Genomic DNA, 17,073 nt, shown 5'->3' on the forward strand with positions numbered 1-17,073 from the left:
CTTTGCTAACCCAACGCAAATGGATTTCTTATGAAGAGGTAAATAAATTCTGCTAGCAAGCAGTTACTAAAACAGGTCTGTCTGAAATGACAGGAAAAAAATGATTAGCAAACAGTTACTAAAATGAAATACAAAGGCAATTTGTATTGCCCCCCCCCCCCCCCGTCACCACATGAACTACAGTGAAGCCCCTCACTTACTTTGCCCTGTAAAACTCAAAGCAGGTACCTGTTAACTGAGTCAGTTGTTTCTACATCACATTTAACCCTTCACTGGCACGTCATCCCTCTGAATTCTGTTTTTCATAACAACACAAAAGTTTGATGGAACCCTAGGAACTGGCATTATTATGTTCAAGTGTAAACATCTCAAATGTGGTGAATGTCGACATACTGACTAAGGAGAAAACACTGTAGGGGAGATTTAGGTGGAAATGTTTTAGATTGAAAAAGCTTACCTCTAGAACCACACACAATTTTCCTTTTGCTAAATGCATCAGGAAGTGAGTAAGATGGGCAAAACATTCTGGTGTAGCACTCATCTGACCCTGGAAGATTGGAAACAAATAAATGGAAGATTCATTGTATCAGCAAGTTTGAATTGTGGAACACAAGAAACTGCCTTATACCAAGTAGATCACTGGTCTCTAATGGTCAGCATTGTTTACTCTGGCAGCCACTCTCCAGGGAATCAGGTAAAGGGTCTTTCTATCACCTACTACCTGATTCTTTGCATTTGAGATGCTGGAGCTTGAACTGGGACCTTCTAAATTCATAACAGATACTCTGCCACTGAGCAGATCAAAAGTCAGAGATTAACACTTCCTATTCCCTTGTGAACTCTGATGAGTCACAGCTTACTACTCCCAATAGATGACATTCAGTTTGAAAAATTGTACAGGGGGCAGAGTTCAGTCAGAGCGAAGTTTGATATGAATCCCATCATAAATCTTTCAAGTATGAATCTCACTGTAAGCGATTAGAATGGGGATTAAACATAATGAATGATGAAAGAAACTAGAGTGAGTGCAAATAAACAAAATAATGATGTAGGATAAATTCAAGTGATCAGGCTTTCCTCTAGAACTACTACAACTGTAGTAAGGAAACCCAAAACTCTATTTAAACCAAGATAGCAGTAGTGTTTGATTTCTTGATTAGTGCTAATTCAACACTTTCACATTGAGTATTCCCTTCAAAGGTTTTTGTTGTTGTTGTTGTTGGGGAGGGGGGCAGAACAGCAACTTTCATGATCATGCTACTACTTCGCCACATCCCTATCAAAGAAACTTCCTTGTTTCCTTTTATGCACAAAGAGATTTTAAAAAGACAGTCAGGTAAAAAAGGATATGAGATGAGGGGAGACTCTACCAGTTGCTTACCTCTGGGTCTCCAATTCCAGAATCATAACCAGCAGAGATCAAAACAAGTTCTGGATCAAACTGTGATTTAAATGAAAAGGCCAAACCCATTAATTTAAGATGTAGTTATGTAAAGTTTTATACAACAATAGAACAAATGAAATTGTGCTGTGGCTTTTGATAACAACTGTCAGGTAAATCATACTGGAGCAAATGCTTGTGTTTAGTGTGACTGTTTTGGCAGTTGGAAAAATACTACAGTGGCCTTCCTAAAGTCCTACAGAATAACTAACCTTTTACACAAAAATCAGGCTCTTAAGAAGCAGATCTGAATGCAGTCCCTGTTTGCCACACAATCTGAGAATCCTCGGAAATCCTCTCTCCATCCCTTTGGAAGGCAATTCGCAGTTATCCAATGAAGAAGCTTGGGATTGAGTCTGCTTCCTCCTCCATTCCCACCTCATCATAGATACGTATCAACTCCACCCACTACCTGCCTTTCCTCCTGCCGTCCCCCCTCTAGCTGGGTGACCTTGGGCTCGCCACGACACAGATAAAACTGTTCTGACTGAGCAGTGATATCAGGGCTCTCTCAGCCTCACCCACCTCACAGGGTGTCTGTTGTGGGGAGAGGAATGGGAAGATGAATGTAAGCCGCTTTGAGCCTCCTTCGGGTGGGGAAAAGCGGCATATAAGAACCAACTCTTCTTCTTCTTCTTCTATTTTTTTAATTAAACATGATCACATTACAATGCAAATTTGCAATAACAATAGGACCCACTTTCCAGGAACGTTTCAGAAAGTTAACTGAGTCAAAAATGAGGGTTCCAGATTCCTCCCCGTCCCCCTTCCATCATCTAAACACACTTTACTTTCATGATTTAAGGTGCAATGAGGCACTTTGTAACTTTCATGCCGATAAACAGTTGTGTAATGGCTCCCAACGTGCTTTGCCTTCATGTATGCATAGTGATCAAGTGCACAACACAAGGCACACACACACACCACTTGCTTGGGTGAATCGAAAGCCGTGGGATTTGAGGGATAGGGGTACGATAAAAAAAAAAATTGCATTATGACGCAAGTTTGTTACTGAGCATGCTCAGACAAAATAAAGGGTGGGGGGAAGCCATGATGGGAGGTGGGACTACCTGCTCTCCCGACAAAAATGCAAAACACGTGCTGCAATTTCAATCCTGACCAGTGAAGAAAGAAAACCAGATGCATAATGCCTGGTGCAAATTCGGAATCTACATTTAGAATCCAGCAAATCAGAACTGCAGAATCAGTCTGTGTTTCTTGAGAACGTGAATAATGGAATATTTAGATTGTACTTTAAAAGCATGACACTGGCACCCTGGTTTAGCTGGAAGGTTCCCTTAACTGAGCTGTTTACTTTGTCAGTATAGTTCTAAGCAGAATTACACCATTCTGAGTCAAATGAAGTCAATGGACTTCAATGGATCCAGAGAAGTATGCCTCCACTTAGAACTGCACTGTGAATATTCTGTTTCTCTGTTTCTCTCTTTCTCTGAGCAGCAAAGTGTCACGAGATCATTTTAAGAGCCACTCAAAGTATTAACCATCTCAAGGCCATATGAGAATAACTCTTTATATTTGGTGGAGGAGGGCAGGAATCATACCAGCCAATCACAGATGCAATTTTTAATCCAGAAGTTTATCACTGCTCATACTTCTAGACACAATATCAAACTGGAACTTTGCCAACTTTCCATTGTTTTGACACTTGTATGTTATTTTGCAATACCAAAATCCAGTTCAAGAGCTTTTAATCACTTTGTTGTCATGCAAATGCTATTTTTAAGGATGAGGAAAAATTTACCTCAAATGCCACTGGGAGCAACACGTGAAGAAAGACAGCTAAATAATCAGAGTTTTTCATTCCAACCTGCAAAGCAAAGAGCAGAAAAACGATCACTATTATTGGCTTTGCTTAGCCTTAATACAATCTATTTTTCTAGGAAATTCTCCAAATCTCTTCCCTATGTGCTAGACCACATGAGGCTACATAAATTGTCATATTTTCTAGTTGTCATATTTTCTAGGGTTTCCATCCCATCATTTTGTTATTGCTTTAGTATAGTGGGAGAGGGATACCATATCAACAGTCGTTTTCAGGAGATCCCTGAGTTGTGATGGCTGTTGTGATACTTATCAGAATACCCTTGGTCTAAGAGAATTTCCTAGCAAGGAAAGACACCGTTCCCCCTTTCCTTCTTACACAATCACCATTTTTAAAAAACAGCAGTCAAGAATTGGAAGAGAAGATAGTTTTGCTTGCTTTTACTAAAGCATTTCCTTGGAAGCCATTTTTTTTAGTATCAAATCTACTACCATATGCAGAAGATGCCACTTCAAAGCCCTACTACTACATCAACCAAAATTATTATGGTGTTGGAGAACCTTCCATGCAAGGAAAGGCTAGAGTGTTTGTGACTGCTCAAAGTAGGGGGGACAGATGATTACAGGTGCAGGGAGAAGCATGATGAACATTTAAAAAGTTGTGCATGGGTTCGGGAAAGTGGACTTTTTCTCACTGTCCCATAGTGCTAGTATGGGGATCAGCCAATGAAGCTGTTGGGCAAGAGATGAAACAGATAGAAGATAGTAATTCTTCACTCATTCAGTCAACAAATTGTGGAAGTCACAACCACTGGATTTAGAGATGGCTGCTAGCACAGATGGCTTTTTAAAAGATTAGACAAATTCATGGAGCTCAAGTCTATCAAGGGCTACTAGCCATGGTGACTAAAGGCAACTTCCACATCCATGGGCAATAAAAATTTGAGTAAAAGTTCTAGGACACAACATCAGGGAGAAACCTGAACTTCTACACCCTACTTCTTGGCCCTCCAGATCAATATATTGACCACTATGGCCATTTATGCATGTATGTTTTCAGATGAAATTTCCATCAGGGTTATTTTTCTGTTATGCAGATATTTTCCTCCCTTTCAGGCTCACTGTGCTTTCCATCCCGTTTCCCTGCAGTTTCCAAGTGCACTTTTCCAGCTAATCCCCTCTCCCCCGCTTCCATGTTGAAGCATAATGATTTAAAGGCATAATGATTTCTTTGGTTCTTTCCCCTCAGCATCTATTCCCCTGCCCACCTACCTTCCACCAGGATGCCCCCGTTCATCACCATTCAAGCGCCAATTCTTCTCAGGTTTTTTAATAAGCAATATGAAATTAGTGATAAACTGCTAATTGGTACTTAAATCCCACAAGTGTTTATCTCAGCAGTTTGCTTTCTGCCTCCCCCGGGTCTACACAGAAATAAAATCCTGCTTGGGGAAAGAGAAGCATTCCAAGATGAGAGTATTCACCTGGGGAGTGGAGGCTTCCTTGGAATCCAATGCCTTGACATAGTGCAATCACAGAGGATATTTACTCACAAGTAAACTCCCATTTCGGCTAATAGAGCCAAAACCTCAGTCTCTGTATTCATACATCCAAAGACAGCTGGGTACAATGCTTTGATGCATTCCCACGTGCCTAATGCAGGCAACTGCATCTCTGAAAAACACATTGGATGCCACCCACCAAACACCACAAGGGACATTCCCACTCAAAACAAGGAAAATGCAGATTTTGTTTTATTTGCACAATACATACAATGCAGTTCAGTTTTTTAAAAATAGAATCAGACTAAGGGTGCGTAGCTCCAGCACAGGATCTGAAGTCAAACTTGAGACTCAGCTACTGAGAAAATCTGCAGCAAGAGCTATGTGCATAAAAGGCTCATATGAAGAAGGATACTGGACTAGAAGCACCATGGGTATGACCCAAAGGAAACTTCTTATGATTTTATGATGCTATATATCAAGTGAGGTTTACCTTATTCCAGGGTACATTTATATTGAATCCCTCTCCTTTTCCATGACCAACCACATCATAATCAGATTCTCTGAGACAAGGCCAGTATCTCTGGTGTTCAAACCGATGCCAAGAAAAATAGAGAACACTGAAAGAGCCAAACAAAGTAAGCATTAAAATTCAACTGAAACTTCTCTTCCATGCTGGACATCTACCACACCAGCTATCATCCGCAAGCCCAGCATTCTATCCACCAGGCTACACAAAGGTCAACCTTAGAAGAGGTTGTATAAAACAAGGCAGTGGTTTCCAGAAGCATTTCAAGGTAAATCCTGAAGTGAGTATGTGTTGGCAAAGTATGACTGTCTACTTTAAGGTTATGCAAAGACAAACTAGTCCACTGTTTGCTGAAAACACAAGCTACAAGTGGACATACTTTCTGCATTTTTCAGGGAACTCAAAAGGACATTGTGTGCAAGACTGCCTTCCCCCACCTCAGCTCTTCTACAGTGGTATCTTGGCTATCATACAGGCAACCTCTGGCCATAATACTGATAATGTCCCTGGATCAAGTCTCACCAAGTTTCCAGCATCAGTTCATGCAACTTTCTGAATAAGAGGGAAAGGAGAAATGTCCACCAGGCTGTCCCAAACAGAAGACTACTATCACAACCATACTATGGTACCTCATGCCTGAATCTGCTGAAATCCCTTCCTAGGAAGGAGGAGGGTGCAAACCATTGTGGGCCTGAAAAAACAAAGCAGTATAAAGCCCATCAAAGGGCAAAGGGGGAGCAGAATCATCACTTGTCAGAATTCTCCAATTCAAATTGTATCAGCTGCCTCTTAAGCTAACCTAGGTATGTATGGAGGTGTGCCTGTATATGAATGGAATACACTGGGGTGTGTGGTTGTTTTTAACTTCCTTAGTGTGAGAGTCATAAATATTACTCTTATATTCAAGAACTTAACGTCTGGCTTTCTCTATCTCTTCCCCTCACCTCTGAGGGAAAGTCCAACAGGAACAGTGTAGATTTGAATAAAGGACTTTCAGCTCATTGGCACTAGATTGGTAACACTGTACCCTGACAAGGGTGCCCAAGCAAGCAAAGCACAAACCTTGGATCTTCCTCAAATATATACTGAATTCCTTGTCCATGATGTACATCCCAGTCAACAATGAGAACTCTGCATGAAATAACAACCATTACTTTAAGAGCCAAAAAGACTTACAGTATGAAAATCATACAAAGAGACCTACAGATATCTACTTAACCTCTGTACACCATATTTCTGCTGGGCATATTTTGCTGCAATAGCAACATTGTTGAACACACAAAACCCATTGGCAGCGCTCCTCTGGCTGTGGTGACCTGGGGGCCTGCAAGAAAACATCGCATAGTTACTTCACCACTAAACTGAAATGGAGACAAGCAAGGATTTTGTTTGTTTGTTTAAGCCGTTACAAAACTGTTACCTTACTAAAGCCATCCCATTACGCGTTGTTCCTGACATCACAGCATCAACCAGCTGCAGTGTTGCTCCCACAGCCAACTTGGCACAGCGATATGTTGTCTGAGGAATTTGGTTAGAGAAATTAGAAGAGTTAACATTGATCACATGACATTTAACAGGCGTTGCAATGGTGCCTGCATACAGAGGTACAGAATGTGTGCCTATTATTAACTATTGTGCACATCTCGTTCAGCTGTGTTGATTCTATGACAGGCCTATGAGATCCCAGAGACAACTCCTAAGACTGTTGGTCTCCTTGAGACTCAGGCTGATTTAATACATTACATCTTGTTCCCCCACATGTCTGATGCAAATCCTGTTAACAGACATATATTGTGAGTTCTATCCCTGAACAGGAGTCAGATTCAGATAGACCATGGCATATAAAGAGATTAGCTTAATCCCCCCATTTCGCCAAACTGCAATAGTCCTAGGCAGCACAATTTGCCTTACTAGCAAAACTTACCTTAAGTGCTGAGCTACCCTGTGCCAGTGGTCAAAGAGTGGCTCTCTGGGATCATTACAAATTGAGAACATGTCACTTGGTGGAGGGGAGTCCTCTAACTCTGTCTGCCCAATCTGAATTGGATTCACTTGCACCTGGGAATTAACTACTGAGCATGGAACTCACAGGGCGCGTTTCTCATAGTACCTGTAGTGGCCAGGGACTATGCAGTGTGTAACTTGGCCCTTGAACTTCTCACAACTACAAAGGAAGGGATAACAATTTTCATCTCCAGCTGCCTTGCCATTTCCCCACTGCTGCATTCATTCCCTTAGTGTACTTGTCTTGTTGGCCCTTTTACTATTCAAATTCCCACTAACCAATTTCCCAAGCAGCCCAGGCTGTCTGCCAGCACACAGCCTGCTTTGTCTACAAAGTGACCTTTCACCTCTGGTTTTGTAAGCTGAATGGTTCACTGCATGTCCTATAGTGTATCGTTCCATTTTTTCTCTTTCTGGGGCTCTTTAATCCGCTTTGAGCCTTGTGAGAAAGGGGGGCTATAAATAATCTAAATAAATTAAAAAACAGAAATCACATTTTAAGTGCTAGGATAACAACTTGCAGCCTTGAAGTCCAAAAGATACTCATTAAGCAGTCAGAACCTTTGGCATCTCAGTCTCCTTTGCTAAGCTTTCAGTTAAGAACTATCAGCTTTACAACAGCTTGTAGCATTTTAAGTGAGCTTTCCATTTCTGCACTGCTCACGTCAATTAATGTGGGACTGATTTTGTCCTCATTATGCAGCGTGTTCCCTGATGGATTCCACTGACAGTTGATGCTGCTGTGGAGGGAACATTTTGTGGCCTGAAAGTGAAGAGCCACCGACTTCCCAGACAGATAGTCAGAAAGCCAGTGTGGTACAAATGAAGCCAATAAATAACAAATATGTATATATGTCATTTTTACCACACTTTTCTCTCCAATAGGGACCCAAAGTGGCTTGCCTCCATTTTTCCCTCACAACAACCATATGAGTGCGCATGGCAGTCTCCAGGCTACTCAGTGTGTTTTCTACACTCTTCTGTGCTATGGGCATTGCAGAGCACTGATCTCAATTAAACTACAGTTGAAACACATGGCTTGGAGTGAACTGCAGGGCAGCTGGCTATGAGGGAACCCTGTACATTAGCTGCACAGAATGCACATCTTCTACTTGACAGTAGGTGAGAGATTTGTAATCATGCGAACAGGTAGACAAACTGCTGTCAATGTTGGTCAGGCCTGTATATTCACCCATTACAGTTCTCAGGAAGAGGAGTGAAAAGCTTATAAGGTTCACAGAATCATAGAGTTGGAAGGGACATCCTGGGTAATCTAGTTCAACTATGCAGGACACTCACCCTATTGCTCATCCACTGTAACCTGCCACCCCCTTGAACCTTCACAGAATCAGCCTCTCCATCAGATGGCTATCCAGCCTCTGTTTAAAAATTTCCAAAGATGGAGAACCCACCACCTCCCGAGGAAGCCTGTTCCTCTGAGAAACCGTGAGGAACTTCTTCCGGATGTTTAGACAGAATCTCTTTTGAATTAATGTCACCCCATTGGTTCTGGTCTGTCTCTCTGGGGCAAGAGAGAACAACTCTGCTCCATCCTCTACATCAGTGGTCCCCAACCTTTTTATCACCGAGGACCACTCAATGCCGGGAACCACTCACGGGGGCCCACTCAACGCCTTTTACTGAGGCCCGGTGAGGGGGGGGGTAGTTTACTCCTCTACTCTCAACCACTGCCCTAATGCTCTCTGATCGCTATGGTAATGTTTAAACATCCCTTCAAAATAAGATACAGACACGCCACAACAATGAACATAAGGAACATTTTATTTTCATGGAAATTTTAACTCATGACAATGACAAATCAATAGGAACCCTGAGCTTGTTTCTCTGCAACGAGATAGTCCCATCTGGGAGTGATGGGAGACAATGACACCTGAAGTGTGTTGTAAAGGGCCGGGGGGGATGAAGTAAAGGGCCGGGGGGGGGGGGAGAAGGCGTCCTCGGGGCCCACCTCCAATTAGTCAAAAGACCACATGTGGTTAATGGCCCACAGGTTGGGGATCGCTACTCTACATGGCAGCCTTTTAAATACTTGAATGAAGATGGTTATCAGATCCCCTCTCAGTCATCTCTCTAGGAGAAACAGACCAAGCTCCCCCAACCTTTCTTCATATGTTTTGATCTCCAACCCCCTCACCATCTTTCTTGCCCTCCTCTGGACATGCTTCCGTTTGTCTACATCCCCGAAACGCAGTCTATTACTCCCTTTCCATCTCACCTTCTTCACCCTGCACCACTACGCTGAGCAGGCAAAGCAATTCAGAATGCAGAAAGACATACAGAAAAATGAAGATATGTGAATTTTAAGATATAAAGTCACAGTTATCATGAGTACGTACCGGATGAAAGAAAACAGCATCATAATTAGCTGAGGCTTTTTGGAGTTCTTCTTTGCTCATTTTCTGAGTCTTTTCCACAATCTCCAAGTAATCCAAACTGAAATAGAAGAAACATACTTTTGATATTGAAAAGTTAGTTCGAGAGAAGCACACAATCCCCACATCACAAGCAGCTGCTTCCCAACCACAATGATAGTTCCCAAACAGGTCGATCCATTTACTGAATGCTCAAATAAGTCTCAAACAGACAATCTTAAAATAAACGTTAAAAAAATGGATAAGCTTCATTGTTCTTCCCCACCCTCAAATCCACAAATAAGTCTCAAGACTTTACCTGAAACAGCCAACTATAATCCAATCAATTTGATTTTTAAAATGGCTTCTAAATGGGTAGCAAGTATTTAAATTACATTTTCAATGACATATACAAATACAACTTCAAGATCCCATCTCTTAACTGAAAACATTCATCATGGCTTGCTGGAGATGTAAAGGTTCCAGTACAAGGAACTCACCATGGATTCACTACCTCACCTCATTCACTCACTATATCACACTCTTTCTTCCTCCTCCCATTCTCTTCCTGGAGCTTCCCATGGGGCAGTGTTTTGTGTGCACTAACAAAACCAGAATTTATCTTTAGCCAGGGGTTGACATTAGAACATAAGAAGGCCCCTACAAAGTCAAGAAAGGTGGTTCATCTAGTCCAGCATACCACGTCCCGCAGCAGCCAGTCAGATGCCCTGGAGGACCAAACTAACAGGACACAGAAGCCAAGGCCTTCCCTTAATGCTACCCTCCCAGCACTGGTATTCTGAGGCTCTCTTTGCACTCCATGGCTAAACCACCAATGACCCCCTCATGCATGAACCTAACTCCTTTTTGAAGCTATCTGTGTGCACAGCCATCACTACATCCAGACACTAAATCCACAGTTTAGTTAGTCTGACCTGAACATATTTCCCAACAACTTCATTGGGTGTCCCCAAGTTCCAGCATTAAGGGAATGGGAGAAAAAGCTTTCTTTGCTGCACAACTGTGGTTTGAATATCTGAAACTGATTAAAATCTCTGTATCCATGGTAACAAGGTTTGCAAACTCTGGTTTGGAGGTTCAAAAATGTGGTGAAATTGCATGTAAAAGAAATGAAGGTGTGCATGCACCTGCAGCCTGAGCTCTTAACCATAGTCAGGGGACGACTGGGTCCTCGATACAAGCCAGTGTGATGTACTGATTAGAGCATAAGACAAAGATCTGGGAGATTCCCGTTCAAATTTCTACTCTGCCATGGAAGCTTACTGGGTGACCTCTAGCACATCGCCTACTCTCAGCCTAATCTACATCACAGAGTTGCTGCAAGAATAAAATGGAAGGAGAGAAAACCATTTTGGATCTCTATCTATGAAAAAAGCTGGGCAAATATATTTAAATAAATACAGAGAAAGGCTTAAAGGATCCCATTTTCTGTTTTTTTTGGTTTTTGTTTCCCACAAGTGGCCGTGATTGGCTCAGCCATTCCCCATTCAAGAACAAATGGTACATGTCAAGTGTACGGCAGCAGAAGTGCCCTTAAACACCTTGCCTGAAGGTATACCACAGAGAAAAAAAGTATGTGCTGAAAAATCTTTTTGTTGCAGCAAGACAACTATTAGTACAAGCTTTGGAAACAGAAGCATGCCAGGCACTGAATGAGCTCACAAAATATGGCACATTGTGTTAGTAAATAAGTTTGCAAAATTTAAGAAAATCTGGGAAATACTCACGTTTTATTCACTGGTGCATAGAATTTTAAAAATCATTTTTAAAAGGGAACAAAAGCCATTCTTATTATTTCATTAGTATGAAGCATGATGGAAATCTGTAACAGCAGACCTGTGGACCAATGTGATCTCCTCTTCTGTTCCTTCTCGGACAGGTACAGACAGGCATCGTTCAACCAGATTATAGTGCTTGAGGTTCTCATAGCAGGAAGAAAGCCTCTCTGGGATTTCAATGTCACAGACGGAGCTAAACAGAACATCCAGAAAGGTACCCCATGTTTCTTATAGTATTAAAAGTTACCACAAAGACATTTTAATTATCATTCTGGGAAAGAAATATTCTTTTCTTTTTTTCAAAACTAAAAGAAGCAAGGAAAAATTCATACATTTTACCCTTCACCACTGGCTACACAGGCACTGAAAAACTAAAAACAGCAATCTACATATTCGGAATTCCAACTCCCAATCTCCACCCAAGTTCTATCTGCCGCTATATGGCTCTAGCCAGTGGAAAGAGAATAGGACTGTCACCTTCCTCTGTGACCCTAACAAAAACCTAACAAGTAATATTAACAGTCCCCACTTCAAGCTTTACTGATTACACTCCACGCATCCGTCAAGGCAAAGGATCATTTTTTTTACAGTGCAGCACATGCTAGATTATTCTTTGAAATGGAACTACAAGGGGGCATATCCAAGGAGAAATCTACCTCTGACCTAAGACATTAGGTCATTATCAAGAATTGCCCTGGAAATTAAAAGCAGGATCAATGCTGCTCTGGGCAGGACAGGCCTCACAATTTCCTCTTTGCAGCTCCAAGCCTGGACACATAATACGTCTTCCCCACCCCAACCTAAAAGACAAATATTTCACAGAATCATATAGTTGGAAGGGGCCATACAGGCCATCTAGTCCACCCCCTGCTCAATGCAGGATCAGCCCTAAGCATTCTAAAGCATCCAAGAAAAGTGTGTATCCAACCTTTGCTTGAAGACTGCCAGTGAGGGGGAGCTCTCCACCTCCTTAGGCAGCCTATTCCACTGCTGAATTTGTGGATTCTGTTGCAATTCAAGCAACAGGTTTGAAAGAAGAATACCAGAAACCACTCATGGCAGTAGGCAGTTTGATAAGGCTTCCATGCTGTAGCAACTCAACTAAACTACAACACACAGCAATGATCTTTGTAGTCACCAACAGGCTTGCAACAGGCCACCTCTCCTACCCATATTCTGAGACCCACACAGGGTACCTGGACAAAAAGTCAGCTGGAGAGAAACCAAGAAGGCAGCATATTTTAGCAATAAACATAGGATGGTATACCTAAAACCAACATTTACTCCAAATTTGGGGCCTAACTAAATAGGACCTTTCATTTGAGCTGGGGTTCCTTGATCCACTGTAGACAAATGTTATACCAGGGATTTTATCTTCCCAACCACAATGTGGCCCAATTCAACCCAGGACTGTGACATTGGGGGAGGGCCTTCAACTGTGTTTCATTCCTGAACTGCATTGAGTACACTGTCTGCTGCATTTATTTATAATTATTTTTATGCTGCCTCTCCAGCAACCTGCTCAGGGGCTATAAATAAAATAATAAAAACAAAGCATTAAAAACCCACCCCAACACAAAACCATAAAAATCAACCACTGACAATATTCATGGGTCAAACAAGGCAGAGCTGAGAGAGTCTTCAGTGTAAGAGAGCAATCTCAATAGGCCTACTCAGACCCTAACATTTCCCTGCTTTCTGTGTGATTATAGTCTATTCAATGAGACTTATTCTCAAGGAAATGTTCTTAGGATGGCACTGTGAACAACCTAAAAGCTGACACCCATCATGCATCACGCAGCAGAAAACAGAACTTTACTTAGAATTCTCTTTTATTCTGAAAGAAATAATGGTAATAATTCAAACTGCAAGCTAAGAAAACAAAATTACTTACTCTTCCCAAAGTAGTTTATGGCTCGTCATTTCATCATCGTAAAGCAATGCTGTTCCAGAAGCCATGGTTCTGATGAATGAACAAGGTACCTTTGTAGAAGTTTCAGACCAGGCATATTTCAAAACAAAGAACATTTTCAATACTCCCTGAGAAGATGCTAGAAAGTGCCACCTTAATTGAAGACTGATGGATGGATACCAAAGGAAAGGGGGGAATTTTTTATTATTTTCCCTCTCCAGAACTCCTGTCTACCTTTCATGCTGCTCCTGAGAATCGCCTGAATCCTGCCAGCCCATTTGGTGAGATCAGTGGGCTAGAACAAGGGTGGGGAGGCTAGAAGATTTAGCAGATAACATTGTCTGGCTCCAACCGTGGACCAATGGTACAGGAACCCCCCAGGACTCCATACAGTTCAGGATCAGCCAATACATATCCTCCTGCATAATGTGTTCTATGAGAAGTGAAGTAAATCTATGGATTACTGAGGCTACAGCAGTTTCCCATGCCAGGACCATGTATTAATAACCATAACAACAAATAAAATCAACACAAATTTAACCAACACAGGCAGAGAAACTACACTGCAGGAATTACAAGCTACTCCCACCTAACCAGTAGCCTTGCCCTTTCACCCTCAAAGCAGCCTGAGCATACAACTGTTTCTCAATGTTGCGGGCACAATCTCAGCCTCTCAACTCAATTTTACCTGCTAGGGACAGTCCACAAGGCTCAGCCCTGGGAGAGGACTTCCCATACCCCTGCCAAAGATATAAAAAAAGAAAACACCTCTGAGCATAAACTCAGGAATGTTCCCTTACTGAAAAACTACAACTTGCACCCCTAGCTGTGGTATTATAATTCAGTGTAGGTAGGGAGTATGTTTTCCCAAGCAGGCTGGAGCGCTGGCCATGTGTCGCTTTAGAACCTATGAAGTAATGACGACTCCTTCCCTATCTACCTACCTACGCCTCAAAACCACATGGACTGAAAGAAAAGTGGTTTAGGCAGCCGCGTTTCAGGAGCTCTGAAGGCTAAAGCAAGGGACTTCACAGATAGCAGGATCTGTAGCAGCGCACCCATTTCATGAATGCATTGGGTCCCCAAATCTGTTGAAGACTTGGAGGCAGGGATGAGTCCTGGGACTGAGCAACAGTCATCATGGGAAAGAGTCCCCCTAAGCATGTAAAGAGTGCCCAGTAAGACTGTTTATGCACTGGAGGTTTCATGCCGGGGTGCAGGCTGGAGTTTTAGTCATAGCAGATTGCCCCACCTCTTCCTGCCCCCACACGGGGGAGCATTTGGACTTGTGCACCTCAGCCACCCTTGAATTGTGCTCCTGCATGGGAGCTGGGGCAATGAGGGTCTCAGTGCACAAACAGTCTCAGGCTGCATCCACAGGGGGCTAGGTATTGCACTATAGGCAATCATTTATAACTGGAATAATGTATATAGTGGGGATATAGTCAAAGGGAGTCACAATTCAGCTCCCATCTTTAAGAGCCAGGCAGCTTCTCAGCGGCAGTACTTTCTTTTCCAAAACAGACTTCGTTGCAAACTTTACATATATTGTTTAAATCCCTCTTCTACCACCACCACCCCACTCCCGGTCGGTTACCAATGCTCCTCTCTACCGGTGCTAGAAAACTCTGGCATACTAACCTAGAAAGGCAGCTCAAGAGGTTTCCCCCGCAAAGAGCTAGCTACTTCAACCGTGGGAGGAATCAAAAAGAACAGGGTTCTTGTAGCTCCTGATTGGCACAAAGGATACTTCTCGGCCCACGACTACGGCCCAATCAGCAACACAAAGCCGAAACAGAAGGCGGGAGGAGGAAATAGGCGGGGGGATGTTACAAATGAGGGAATCACCATTTCCCCTTTTCTCCCCGCCCTCTTTTTAAACCCCACTCTGATTGGACCAGAGGAGTGCCAGCTGATCCTGTGTGCCTATAGTCACGGGGAGGAAAGCCGTGTTGTGAGGGCAGTCTTCGAAACAGAAGTCTTTTGTGCAGGATCATTACGCCGCTAGCTGGAATCTGGGCTGGATGCCTCAAGATTGGCTCCTACAGAAACTGACGCTTTGACTTTTGTATGTGAAAGGCAAAACGACACGCTGTTGTGTTGATTTCTCCTAATCGTTTCCAAAACGGAGCTCTTCAGTTTTGTATTTCAACGCATACCTTGTACTTCTCACTGCAATGAAAGGGCTAGAATAGTAGTACGTTGATACAACGATTGATGTCACATTAAAATGCAATCGTGGCCTAACAGATGTGGCTGGAACAGGGAAAATACAAGTGAAACCATCGCTATTGAATTGGCAGCAGAAACAACGTGAGAGGGAGAAAAATACGAGTGGGAACTGTTATCTATTTGAATGTAGTTAAATAAGTTAGCAACCTGACTTGAGTAGTCAGGCTAGCCAGAAGTCATCAGAGCTCAGAAGCTAAGCAGATCTGCCATGACAGGCTTGCCCCTGAGTGTCAGCCCCACCACCGGGAAAAGAACACCCAGATGGACAGCAGGTGAATAGAAACACCGAATAGCCCCGGGATGTACTAAAACAGGAAACAAGGGAAAGCATGTCTGGCCTTAGGGAATAATGGGAAGCCCGCCTGCCCACAGGAAACAAGGAAAAGCATGCCTGCTCATAGGGATTAATGGAAAGCGAGCCTGCCCATAGGGAATAATGGGAAGCACGCCTGCCCATAGGAAACAATGAAAGCACCCCTGCCTATAAGGCAAGCATGATTCCCATTATTCCCCATGAGCAGGCATGTTTTGCCTTCTTTCTATGGGCAAGCGTGCTTTCCATGTTTTAAAAGCTCAGGTTTAATATGAACATTCTGCTTGAAGTTTCAGCATAGATTAGCTGAAATACGGAGCAGAATGGAAAGGATTCACTGATTGTTGCAATCAAATGATAAAGTAATTACAAACTGAAAAAGAGTCTGTAAAATATACACAAGGCATATAACCTTCCCCCCCCACACACACACACAAAACAAAACTCGAAATTGATTTTACTGTTTAATTAATAGCTGAAGAAGTGGTCAGAAGCCAGACTATAGGTCAATACAAGCATTAATCTGCTTGTGACCATACTTTATTGTCAGGGAGCTAAGGGTATGCACTTATAGGAAAAGCTGGTAAATGCTGACGTTGGGAGAAGCACAACAAGGCTTCATTGATTGGTGTAGAAAGGCAAGCAACCACTGCCATTGCTAGCAAAATAGCCTTACTGAAATTCATTGCAGTCGCAGGCTGAAAGAATAGTGTGAACTGGCCCTCAGTGTGAGAAGGGAAACAATCTGTGAGCGAAAAAAAACTCTTCTGATAGGTCCACATCTTTGAGGACAGGGTCGTGTTAGCCCATCAAATTTTATGTTAATCAGCCATCTTATATACCACCTCATCCACTGTTAGCCAAATTGAAGAACTAAGCCAATGGACTGAAGAATCCATTTCAGTTATAAGAAGCCATTTTACATATTGTATAATCAAGACTGTCCTTTAGCAGCTCTGCCAGTGATTGAAATGTGTTTACACTGAAATTCCATAGATAAAATGAGAGGAAACTTGTATTATTCTTGTTGTTACCGTTGTTAGTTGCGAAGTCGTGTACGACCCATCGCGACCCCATAGACAATGATCCTCTAGGTTTTCCTGTCCTCTACCATTCCCCCGAGTCCATTTAAGTTCACACTGACTGCTTCAGTGACTCCATCCAGCCACCTCATTCTCTGTCGTCCC

General features: G+C 42.6%; 1 protein-coding gene across 5 annotated transcripts in view; it reads right to left on the minus strand.

Annotated features, from left to right (window-relative positions):
• Positions 1-15,155, minus strand: part of HDAC10 (histone deacetylase 10) — a 30,066-nt gene extending 14,911 nt beyond the window's left edge. For 3 of the 5 annotated variants that reach the window (XR_013231135.1, XM_077338308.1, XM_077338312.1), the window contains exons 1-11: positions 14,983-15,155; positions 13,324-13,392; positions 11,488-11,622; positions 9,616-9,712; positions 6,675-6,772; positions 6,474-6,578; positions 6,317-6,385; positions 5,219-5,345; positions 3,204-3,269; positions 1,382-1,441; positions 458-547 (exon numbers count right to left, since the gene is read on the minus strand). Coding sequence is in view for 4 of the 5 variants with exons in the window: in XM_077338308.1 (XP_077194423.1) it covers positions 458-547; positions 1,382-1,441; positions 3,204-3,269; positions 5,219-5,345; positions 6,317-6,385; positions 6,474-6,578; positions 6,675-6,772; positions 9,616-9,712; positions 11,488-11,622; positions 13,324-13,388 (912 nt within the window). In the remaining variant the exon portion in view is untranslated. Of the gene's footprint in view, positions 1-457; positions 548-1,381; positions 1,442-3,203; positions 3,270-5,218; positions 5,346-6,316; positions 6,386-6,473; positions 6,579-6,674; positions 6,773-9,615; positions 9,713-11,378; positions 11,623-13,323; positions 13,413-14,982 lie in introns of those variants that run through there. The other 2 variants (XM_077338309.1, XM_077338310.1) reach the window with 2 other exon arrangements.
• Between the last annotated feature and the right edge of the window lie 1,918 nt (positions 15,156-17,073).

This window comes from Paroedura picta, chromosome 5, assembly GCF_049243985.1.
Source record: "Paroedura picta isolate Pp20150507F chromosome 5, Ppicta_v3.0, whole genome shotgun sequence".
Lineage (NCBI taxonomy): Eukaryota > Metazoa > Chordata > Lepidosauria > Squamata > Gekkonidae > Paroedura > Paroedura picta.